The sequence below is a fragment of the Mercenaria mercenaria genome, chromosome 2 (genome assembly GCF_021730395.1).
Source record: "Mercenaria mercenaria strain notata chromosome 2, MADL_Memer_1, whole genome shotgun sequence".
Taxonomy (NCBI): domain Eukaryota; kingdom Metazoa; phylum Mollusca; class Bivalvia; order Venerida; family Veneridae; genus Mercenaria; species Mercenaria mercenaria.
The window spans coordinates 51,962,664-51,975,548 of NC_069362.1; the positions used below are offsets into that span (position 1 = coordinate 51,962,664).

At 36.6% G+C, this 12,885-nt stretch overlaps 1 protein-coding gene across 1 annotated transcript in view; it reads right to left on the reverse strand.

The window, feature by feature from the left end:
- Window positions 1–12,885, reverse strand: part of LOC123563959 (TGF-beta-activated kinase 1 and MAP3K7-binding protein 1-like) — a 51,506-nt gene that overhangs the window by 19,129 nt on the left and 19,492 nt on the right. The window contains exon 2 of the mRNA XM_045357154.2: window positions 11,084–11,223. Within this exon, the coding sequence (XP_045213089.2) occupies window positions 11,084–11,223 (140 nt within the window). The remainder of the gene's footprint in view (window positions 1–11,083; window positions 11,224–12,885) is intronic.

The following is a 12,885-nucleotide window of genomic DNA, read 5'->3' on the forward strand; positions in this document are numbered from 1 at the left end:
AAAGTACTTTCTTGGAAAACGCCTGAAAATGTAACAGAAGTAAAACAGTTTCTCGGATTGGGATCATACTACAGAAAATATGTTAAAAATTTCAGTTCAATTGCACATCCCCTGTTTGAACTAACAAAAAAAGATAGTAATCTTAAGTGGACAAAAGAATGTGAAGAAGCTTTCAACACATTGAAAGGTGCATTAACTAACCCCAATTTTATCGCATTACCAACACATGATGGTGAATTCATACTTGATTGTGATGCATGTAATACTAGTATGGTGCTGTAATAAGCCAAGTACAAAATGGTCGGGAAGAGTGATTGCATATGGTTGCAGATCACTAAATAAAGCAGAAAAAAACTTTTGCGTAACTGACAAAGAACTATTAGCCATAAGATACTTTTTTGAATACTTTCGACACTACCTACTTGGTCGCAAATTCACAGTAAGGTCAGACCACAGAGCATTACACTGGTTATTCAGTATGAAAAACCCCAATGGTCGCATTGCTAGGTGGATAGGAATTTTGTCAGCTTACTCATTCAGTATTGAATACAGAAAAGGGTCAAAACATAGTAATGCTGATAGTCTATCTAGGTGCCCAAATCCCCAAGATTGTCTCTGTAGTGACTTTGATTCTGAAGAAGTTTTAAAGTGCGGCCCATGTAAGAAATGCAAAAAGCGAGCAATTGATATGGATGCTGATTACGCAAAACAAAGTTATATATCTAGACGCATCTTCACCATGAGCAGTTTTCAAATAAAATTCTGTTGCACACAAGTCATTACATGGATTCTCACTTACTGTCAATACTGTCGTTAGTGGCAAAAAACATTACCAATTATGGACTTACAGTCTTAAGTTCCATGTTGACGAGTTATTGTTGGGTTCACTCAGCCCTGTTCGAGATATTATGTCAGAAAGAAAGATCAATGTATTTAATCACAGAAATGTCAAGAACATGGAAAAAGGGTAGATTAAAACACTGGGTAAAATATATACAAAACAAAATAGAAGCATGGCTCAGCCATTCTGTATATGGCACAATAAAAATAATGTTTGGCACTTGTAGTGACAGAGTTAACAAAATATGTCGGTCGATAAATACCAGGTCCAAGACAAAGTTTATGGAAAATTATGTTCCATGGTCAAATGGGTACAGTCTTACAGATTTGCGCGAAATGCAAATGAATGATAGTGATATAGGTCAGGTTATTAAATGGTTTCAGGTAGGAGTTAGACCTACCGGTGATATATTAAATGTAGCAAGTTTGGCTACAAGACATTATGTTCAATGCTGGGATGCCTTGATCCTTAAAGATGGCCTATTAATGAGAAAATTTAATAAGAAAGATAATTCTGGTTCTTTCTTGCAGTTAACAGTACCCAAGAACTTGCAAAAAGATGTATTGTATCAAATGCATAACAGTCTATTGTCTGGTCACTTAGGTTGCAAAAAGACAAGAGAAAAGTTAATTCAAAGATATTACTGGTATGGAGTAAGAGAAGATACAAATTTATGGATTGAACAATGTGACAATTGTAGTGCAAACAAAACTCCTTCAAAAAACCCAACTATTTACTCTGGTAGCATGCCAGTAGGGTCTATACTTGACCGTCTATCCACTGATTTACTAGGCCCACTGCCTGAAACGCCTAGAAAAAATAGATATATCTTAACTGTAAGTGATCATTTTTCACGTTTGGTAGAAATAATCCCTATCCCTGATCAAAGTGCTGAAACTACTGCTAGAGTCATATTAAATGAAGTAATTTCAAGGTTAGGATGTCCACTTTCTATACACAGTGACCAAGGGTCAAATTACGAAAGTAAAATATTTGCAGAATTATGCAGTTTGCTCGAAATTAGAAAAACAAGAACATCTCCCAGAAATCCAAAATGTAATGGAAAAAGTGAAAGATTCAATAAAACACTTACAAGAATGATAAGGGCATATTTAACTGACAGTCAAAGTGACTGGGACTAAAATTTAGGATGCTTAGCTGCAGCATATAGGGCAATGCCACATGAGTCCACCAAAGTAACTCCAAACCTTATCATGCTAGGACGAGAAGTTAGGTTACCGGCTGAAATAGCATTTGGCAGCACAACAAATAATGCTGCGACTGTATCATCATACGGGCAATATGTACTTCATTTAAAAGAAAAAATGCAAAAGGCAGATGAGATATGTAGAAAAAATTTGCAAAACTGTGCAAAAAGGCAAACAGATAAGGCAGACATGGATAAGGCATTTCATATTTATCAAACAGGTGATACTGTATGGTACTTAAATGTAAGAAGAAAAGAGTCTGTATGTACAAAGTTACAAGCACCTTATACAGGTCCATACCTCATTCAGAAAAAACTAAGTGACCATAATTATGTCCTTCAGTTGTCAAAATCAAAAAATGATGTCAAAGTAATACACTATGATAAACTAAAACCTTATAGAGGAAATTCAGTCCCTAAGTGGATGAAAGAGAATCAAAATTAAACTAGAGAATGCTTTTGTAAAAAAAGCGCATGTCTCCCCCAATGCAAAGTCCTATAGGCAAGAAGTCAATAGGGGTCAGGAGCAAAAATCAAAGCGACACTGATGGTTGGCTGCAATAGGATTCATCTACTTGGCATGTCCAGTCATTCCGCTAAATTTCAACACTCTTGGCCTAGTGGTTCTCAAGTCACTGTTCAGGCTCCTGTGACCTTGACCTTTGATCAAGTGACCTCAAAATAAATAGGGGTCATCTACTCTGCATGTCCAATCATCCTATAAAGTTTCAACATTGTAGGTCAAGTGGTTCTCAAGTTATTTCCAAAAAATGATTTTACATGAACAGGCCACTGTGACCTTGACCATTAACAGACTGACCACAAAATCAATAGGGGTCATCTACTCTGCATGTTCAATCATCCTATGAAGTTTCAACATTCTGGGTCAAGTGGTTCTCAAGTTATTGATCAGAACTGGTTATCAATGTTCAGGCCCCTGTGACCTTGACCTTTAACGGAGTGGCCCCAAAAACAATAGGGGTCATTTACTCTGCATGAACAATCATCCTATGAAGTTTCAACATTTTGGGTCGAGAGGTTCTCAAGTTATTGATTGGAAATAGTTTTCCATGTTCAGGCCCCTGTGGCCTTGACCTGTAACAGAGTGACCCTAAAATCATTAGGGGTCATTTACTCTGCATGAACAATCATCCTATGAAGTTTCATCATTCTGGGTCAAGTGGTTCTTAAGTTACTGACCGGAAATGGTTTTCAATGTTCGGGCCCCTGTGACCTTGACCTTTCACAGAGTGACCCCAAAATCGTTAGGGGTCATCTACTCTGCATGACCAATCATCATATTAAGTTTCAACATTCTGGGTCAAGTGGTTCTCAAGTTATTGACCGGAAATGGTTTTCAATGTTCAGGCCCCTGTGATCTTGACCTTTAATGGAGTGACCCCAAAATAGATAGGGGTCATCTACTTTGCATGTACAATCATCCTATGAAGTTTCTACATTCTGGGTCAAGTGGTTCTCTAGTTATTGATCGGAAATGGTTTTCCATGTTCAGGCCCCTGTGACCTTGACCTTTGATGGAGTGACCCCAAAATCAATAGGGGTCAATTACTCTTTATGACCAATCATCCTATGAAGTTTCAACATTCTGGGTCAAGTGGTTCTCTAGTTATTGATTGGAAATGGTTTTCCATGTTCAGGCCCCTGTGACCTTGACCTTTGACGGAGTGACCCCAAAATCAATAGGGGTCATCTACTCTTCATGACCAATCATCCTATGAAGTTTCAACATTCGGGGTCAAGTGGTTCTCTAGTTATTGATTGGAAATGGTTTTCCATGTTCAGGCCCCTGTGACCTTGACCTTTGACGGAGTGACCCCAAAATCAATAGGGGTCATCTACTCTTCATGAACAATCATCCTATGAAGTTTCAACATTCTGGGTCAAGTGGTTCTCTAGTTATTGATTGGAAATGGTTTTCAATGTTCAGGCCCCTGTGACCTTGACCTTTGACGGAGTGACCCCAAAATCAATAGGGGTCATATACCCTTCATGACCAATCATCCTATGAAGTTTCAACATTCTGGGTCAAGTGGTTCTCTAGTTATTGATCGGATATGGTTTTCAATGTTCAGGCCCCTGTGACCTTGACCTTTGACGGAGTGACCCCAAAATCAATAGGGGTCATCTACTCTTCATGACCAATCATCCTATGAAGTTTCAACATTCTGGGTCTAGTGGTTCTCTAGTTATTGATCGGAAATGGTTTTCAATGTTCAGGCCCCTGTGACCTTGACCTTTGACAGAGTGACCCCAAAATCAATAGGGGTCATCTACTCTTCATGACCAATCATCCTATGAAGTTTCAACATTCTGGGTCAAGTGGTTCTCTAGTTATTGATCGGAAATGGTTTTCAATGTTCAGGCCCCTGTGACCTTGACCTTTGACGGAGTGACCCCAAAAACAATAGGGGTCATCTACTCCAGCAGCCCTACAACCCTATGAAGTTTGAAGGTTCTAGGTCAAATGGTTCTCCAGTTATTGCTCGGAAATGAAGTGTGACGTACGGACGGACGGACGGAATGACGGACGGACGGACAGGGCAAAAACAATATGTCTCCTGGGGGAGACATAATAAAGATAACTGACATTTTATGGCATTGTACACAGAGAAACTATAGTTTTTACAGTAAGCAGAAAATTGTTATCAATATATGTTGGCAAAAGTATGATATCTAAATCCTGTCATCTTTTTCAGGATGGCTGAAAGTAAATTCCCTAACACAAGGCCAATCCGAAATATGGAAATAAACACCAGAGGCAGAGTGTATCAATGTCAGAGGTGCCAGCTGAATGACAGATATCAAGGAGAAAGGTCTAAAGTATTAATACACTTCTACCGTAAACACACAGCTATAGACTCTGTACCATTCTACTGTAGTATATGTAAATTTGTAACTACTTCCCAGAAGGAACTGGAAAACCATGTCAATACAAAATGTTATCCGTCACATAAAGCAACTGTAAATGCCATGATTGCCAATGGTGAAGCCGTGAATGAGGACAGCAGTCTACTTCAAAATCTGTGCCATTATGTGCCAAATGAGACTGATATAATCAGACTGTCAAAAGAAGATAGTGATAAAATTTTTCTAAATCGGCATAAAATTAGTATCAATAAAGTAAATGTGAATGCAGATCTTCTTGCTCAAGCAATGGCAGAAATTAATGATACAAGAAGCATCAATCTGATAAGACGGAAAATATTCTTGAAGAAGTTCTCGGTGGGTACCAGTCGTCACCTTTTTCAATCACAGCTTCTATGCATGGATGCCGTTTTGGCTCCAACAAAGAGTCCAGTATTTATTGTTAAAGACACTCTGTCAGAGTCATCATCATCTTGTGCAGATTGTCCACAGAGTGATTCTTCTATACATAAGTTTAAAGAAGAAGTTGCCTTTCTTCGGAAAGAGATGTACACGATGGGTTTAGCAATGGGTGAATTAGTTAATGAAGTTAGAGTACTGAATGACAAGTGTGACAAAAAATGTTGGCTCTCAACTCATAAAGATCAACAAACACAGACAGACAATCACATTCTCACACAAAATTCAAACAATCACAGTCTCACACACAAATCAGACAATCACAGTCACACATATAGATCAGACAATCACAGTCTCACTCACAGATCAGATAACCACATTCTCACGCACAGACCATACTTTCAGTCAAATTACCTTGCACAGAAACCTACATATATTCACAAGAACAAGCACAGTCACAACATAAGAATACCAAACATTCATGAACAGCCATACCACAGACTAAACACACACATTAGGTTTTAAGTAAAATGAATATTGATATCTCAGAATAAGTATTTTACTGGTACAAAATTTATAGTTTAGCACAAATATTAGCTTAATGGTATATTAAGCATAGTAATAGTAAAATGTTTGTGGAATACAGATTGTACAAGTAATACGAATACAAGTATGTATTGAGAAACTATACAGTATGTTATTTGTATATTATTTATGGATGAGTACAAATGACTGTACTTTAGCTTAACAGCATATTAAGCACATTCATAGTAAAGTGTTTGTGAAATACAAATTGTACAAGTAATATGAATACAAGTATGTAAAGAGAATCTATACAGTAATTCACTGTAACAAAATTCATGATGTTGTATAAAGTTATTCACTTTAGCTAACAATTAGTAAAACATTTGTGAGATACAGATTGTACAAGTAATATGAATACAAGTATGTATTGAGAGTCTATATACAGTTTCTTACTGGTATTATTATTTACAGACAAGTGAATGTATTTTAGCTCGATAGCATATTAAGCATACTAATAGGAAAACATCTATGAAATACAGATTGTACAAGTAAGGTGATACAAATATGTACCAAGAGTTTGATATACAGTATTTAGCTGATATAAAATTTATGGATGTACTTCAGAATAATGGTATTAAATATACCAATAGTAAATATCTATGATATATGGAAATTATAAGTGTTATTGTATAGAGATATCTTAAGTCAAATGAATAACATTAATAGTATTTAGCATGAATGCTAAAGGAAATGGCAGGTCAGAATTTAAAACACTTGGGGATGCTAACTTGTGTTTGTTATAGGGTAAAAGATAACCCTTGTTTTGTGAAGGCCACACTGAAATTAGTTCAGTAATTAATTGTAATTTTCATGAAATATATTACCAGTTGTTGTTTATATGTATTTAACATTGTGAATGCTGTCGTTGCTATTAATTTTACTCTGTAGTGCATATGCCACATGAATCCCATATTTTTTTTACTTGAGTGAACTTCATGGGATATATGTTATACCTATTATTGTATTGATACTAATGGTGATAATGAAAATTCAAAATCCTTAAACACTTGTTGTCTAGTCAAGTTTCCAAACATAAGGATTCAGCCTATGCATTTAGCATTAAGGCCAATGCACAGCTACAATGCTTTTTATTTGTAGTATGGAAAATATGTTTAACCTTTAGCCTGCTTAATTCCTAAAATGGACTGGTCCATCATTCAGTTTGGGCAGTACCATTTAGTATTTGAAGGGGTGTTCACTGAAAATTTACCGACTGAATAGCGAACAGTGCAGACCATGATTAGCCTGCACGGATGTGCAGGCTAATCTTGGTCTGCACTGGTCGCAAAGGCAGAATAACTTGCCGCCAGCAGGCTAAAGGTTAAGTGTAAATTACCATGGACTTACTTTACACATTGAATATTAGCTGAACAATTGCAAAATTGACAATTGACATTTGCATAATGATGTATTTTATGATATACTGCATGCTCTTGAATGTATTTTATGATGTTCAATTATATTTGTTATCTGTTATGTGGTCTTCAGGTATTAATGTACTGATACATTTTAATGATATACTTATGTTTATGCTTACACTTAAGGTTAATAAGTTGTTAACGCAAATGCTGACTGTTGAGATTTTACCAGTATTTAGGACTTTAAGACTTTGCGTAATAAAATTGTTAATGGTTCTTACAGATTTGTTACAGTTTGTTACATTTTAACCATATTGTTGCTCAAACATTGTTAAAGTTTATTTAAGGTAGTATAAAATTACTAATCAAGCTAATTCTTATATTTGCCTGATTTCACTATATTACTAAGTACATGTTAACAAACATTTGTATTAAATTTTCTAATTGTTATATCATACTGTTATTTTAAAATTATTGTTGTTATTTACTCATAGATACATATTGTTGTAATATGTATCAGTTACCTTTATTCTGTGATGTAAGTAATGTTACAAGATAAGTTAAATTGTTATATCAGAGATTGCAGTATCTTGAGACATTTGAGAAAAATTTACCGTAATAACACTTCTATCAGCTGCACCGTTTTCTTAAGCGTTTGTGAGGACACAAAAAGTTTATTTAAGGGGAGGTAATGTAACCCCTAGGTATTGTCAGTATTTCCTAGTCTCACTGTTATCAAATGTATTGATACTGAAATATGTATTAATCTGTATAAATGTTTGCAAGTTGAAATTCCAGCTTTGTTATGAACATGGGTGGGGTATGTACATGTAAACATAGTATGTTTTAGGAGTTTAAATCATTACTGTTAAATAGTCATGCGGGATAGTCTGTATCCTTTTAAAGCTGAATGATAAATCTCAATGTTTACCTACCTAATATCCTATAAATCCATTTATTTAAGCCGTAAACTTTTATTTCACATGTTGGATGTTTAAGACATGTATAGTGTGTACTGGTTAATGTAGGTGGCGCTCTGTAAATTACGTCACTAAGTAGGTCGTCTGTAGTAAACATTGGGATGTTTTGTTTACATTTACCACTGATCCAAAAACATGTGAAGATTTATTAATTTACAAGACCCTGATCTTTATGATATTTTAGGTACTGATTAATAATGTATTTGTGCATTGATTTGGGGTAAAATCTTATTATGTTTCATTCAAGATTTCTTTAAAAGTGTGATTTATTTACCGGCAGAATCCAGCGGAATTCTGCTGGAGATTCTGCAGTCCTGCGGGATTCTGAGCTTTTCTGTGATATTTACGCCGCTCGCTGGATTCTGCCAGGGAGGGGGCGAAGGGTATATAAGCACAGATTTCAGCAGAAGCTGGCAGAACAGTCAGGAAAACTGAAACTTATATTTAGTTATTTGATTTAACTAATAAATATTTTGGCTTACATTTGGCTATTTTTAGAACTGAAAAGAATAGTTCAATCAATATTAAAGGATTTTACCTCAAATAGCATTTATGGTAATTAACTGATATTTATTATAGTATTACTGATATACAGTTGTAGACTACTGAAATTTGGATTTGAATGATTCAGTTGATATATTTGAGGAGAATTAAATCTTTTACATATCTTATAGATGATTAAATCATTGCAAGAGTAAAATATGATTGAAATGGAAACTTGTGTTGTTTTGATGTCAGTTTTATAAGAATTTCAAATAATGAAAACCTCCATATTACGCTACCGAAACAAACAAATTTTATAATACTCCCAAGGTCGCCACAATATCTTAGGGAGGACTTTCCAGTTGAACAAAGAGCCATATCTTAGGAAAGACTGCACGCTGATGTTCCAGCTGAACAAAGAGCCATATCTTAGGGAGGACAGAACGTTGATGTTCCAGTTGAACAAAGAGCCATATCTTAGGGAGGACTGCACGTTGATGTTCCAGTTCAACAAAGAGCCTTATCTTAGGGAGGACAGCACGTTGATGTTCCAGTTGAACAAAGAGCCATATCTTAGGGAGGACAGCACGTTGATGTTCCAGTTGAACAAAGAGCCATATCTTAGGGAGGACAGCACGTTGATGTTCCAGTTGAACAAAGAGCCATATCTTAGGGAGGACAGAACGTTGATGTTCCAGTTGAACAAAGAGCCATATCTTAGGGAGGACTGCACGTTGATGTTCCAGTTGAACAAAGAGCCATATCGTAGGGAGGACAGCACGTTGATGTTCCAGTTGAACAAATAGCCATATCTTAGAGCCATATCTTAGGAAGGACTGCATGTTGATGTTCCAGTTGTACGGAGAGTCATATCTTAGGAAGGAATGCACGTTGATGTTCCAGTTGAACAAACAGCCATATCTTAGGAAGAAATGCACATTGATGTTCCAGTTGAACAAAGAGCCATATCTTAGGAAGGACTGCACGTTGATGTTCCAGTTGAACAAAGAGCCATATCTTAGGGAGGACTGCACATTGATGTTCCAGTTGAACAAAGAGCCATATCTTAGGGAGGACAGCATGTTGATGTTCCAGTTGAAGAAAGAGCCATGTCTTAGGAAGGACAGCACGTTGATGTTCCAACTGAACAAAGAGTCATTTTCTTTAGAACTGCATGTTGATGTTCCAGTTGTATGGAGAGTCATTTCTTAGGAAGAACTGCAGGTTGACGTTCCAGTTATACATAGAGTCATTTCTTAGGAAGGAATGCACGTTGATGTTCCAGTTGAACAAAGAGCCATATCTTAGGGAGGACTGCACGTTGATGTTCCAGTTGAACAAAGAGCCATATCTTAGGGAGGACAGCATGTTGATGTTCCAGTTGTACGGAGAGTCATTTCTTAGGAAGGAATGCACGTTGATGTTCCAGTTGAACAAAGAGCCATATCTTAGGAAGGAATGCACGTTGATGTTCCAGTTGAACAAAGAGCTATATCTTAGGAAGGAATGCACGTTGATGTTCCAGTTGAACAAAGAGCCATATCTTAGGAAGGAATGCACGTTGATGTTCCAGTTGAACAAAGAGCCATATCTTAGGGAGGACTGCACGTTGATGTTCCAGTTGAACAAAGAGCCATATCTTAGGAAGGAATGCACGTTGATGTTCCAGTTGAACAAAGAGCCATATCTTAGGAAGGAGAGCACGCTGATGTTCCAGTTGAACAAAAAGCCATATCTTAGGAAGGAATGCACGTTGATGTTCCAGTTGTACGGAGAGTCATATCTTATGAAGGACTGCACGTTGATGTTCCAGTTGAACAAAGAGCCATATCTTAGGAAGGACTGCACGTTGATGTTCCAGTTGAACAAAGAGGCATATCTTAGGAAGGACTGCATGTTGATGTTCCAGTTGAACAAAGAGCCATATCTTAGGAAGGAATGCAAGTTGATGCTCCAGTTGAACAAAGAGCCATATCTTACGAAGGAATGCATTTTGATGTTCCAGTTGTACTGATAGTTTAATATTTTTTAGAAAAAATACTGCAGTTGATACTTCAGCTGTTCTGATAGTTAATTTCTAAGAAAGGATTGCAAGCTGATGTTCCGTTTTACTGATAGTTAATTCCTTTGAAAGTGTTGCATGTTGATTCTCCAGCTGTACCATTATACAACAGAAAATTATGACCAAATGTATCCTCTATACAAGTCAGATGAAATAACTGCATCAATCAATTGGCTAACCGTAAGTAAATCATTGGCATTTCCTGATATTCACAACAGTTCAAACAATTGCTACATGAGAAAGTTGTACACATATGATACTTTAAAATTTATTATTTGTCACCTGAAGTGGAAGTTTTTATCCTCAAACTCGTGTTCTTCTCGTCTATTGCCATCTTCTCTATAGATCTGATTGGTGGAGAAACCTACACCGGAATGATGACACACTGGCAAATCATCAGTCCAGCATGGTGTTGGTTCTGTCTACAAGTAAAATATATTCTAGTGTTATATGATATAACTTATATCAATATTATGATTGAAATATAGTTTGCTGCAATGAAATGGCAGAAAAAAGCACTGCAGGCTCAAAAGCTAGTTAGAACTTCACAATGCTCACAACAGAAACTTAAAGGAAGTAGAATGAAATAAAATTTGAATGTGTGCATGTCCAAACAGAGGCAAATTTAAGAATTTACGACAAACTTGATAACAAACCAAAGGTGTTTGTATATTCATTCTTCTTGACATTTCAATTAATCTGTGACTTAGTGACTGAAATGCTGTAGGGACCATCTACTTGGCATGTCCAAGCATCCCATTAAGTTTCAACGTTCTGGGTCAAGTGGTTCTCAAGTTATGCATTGGTAACGGTTTTCCATGTTCTGGCCCCTGTGACCTTGGCCTTTGACCTACTGATCCAAAAAACATTAGGGATCATCTACTCTATAAGTCCTATCTCCCTATGAAGTTTGAAGGTTCTGGGTCAAATTTATTGATCGGAAACGGTTTTCCATGTTCAGACCCATACATGTGATATGTCCCGGATTGTCCAGGATTGTCCCGGAAATTACATACTCGTCCTGGTGTCCTGGACAGGGTTGAAATGTCCCGGAAAAATAAAAATACAGGAACAAATAAAAACAATCCCCCCAAAAACTTGTTTTTTGTCTATAAACTGTTGAATTTTACACAATAAACAGTCCGCGGTGTCACATTGTTTATTCCTAATCAGTTTCATGCCCTCGAGCGAGACACGTGTTGATTAAGCCCGCTTTGATCACGCGACGATCTTTTGATGACACTGATTAAGTTACAGTCAGTTATTATGATGACCCTGATTAAGAACTGACAGGATTATGCAATCAATAACTGTTTTATGATACTTAAAATAGGAACAAAGTCGTAAATCTCTTTGTTTTTTGCACGTTGGCGGTAAAGCTGCATGTAGCCTTTATGGAAGAGATTATTGAAAACGGTCAATTTAACGATAATTATTTTAAAAGGTTGTAATCATTTAAGATCTAGATCAAATATGGTAGCCTTAGATAGGTTGATTCTTCGTATATAGTAAGCCTCTTAATTCTGTTCACCTCGGGAACGCAATAAATTCACGTGTCGAACTATAGATGTGTATTACCTGTACATGTATTTACCTCCCTTAGAAAGCTAGGCGACATTTGCAACACATAATACAAGCCAGTGAACATTGTTTATCTCGGGTAATATGATGATATTTTTGCATGAAAAAAAAAAAACGAATACCAATGTCACGTTATATGTCCCGGACAAAAGGTAAAAATCCCGGAAATTATAACTCAGAATCCCGGAAACATTCTGAAAAATTATGGCATGTATGTTCAGACCCCTGTGACCTTGAACTCTGAGTGGCCCCAAAATCTATAGGGATCATTCTACTCTGTAACTTCTATCACCCTAGGAAGTTTGAAGGTTCTTGGTCAAATTGTTCTCAATTTATTGATTGGAAACGGTTTTCCATGTTCAGACTGTGACCTTGACCTTTGATCAAGTGACCCCAAAATATAATAGGAGTCATGTACTCTGTAGGCCCTTTCATCCTATAAAGTTTAAAGGTTCTAGGTCAAATGGTTCTCCAGTTATTGTTTGGAAATTAAGTGTAATAGA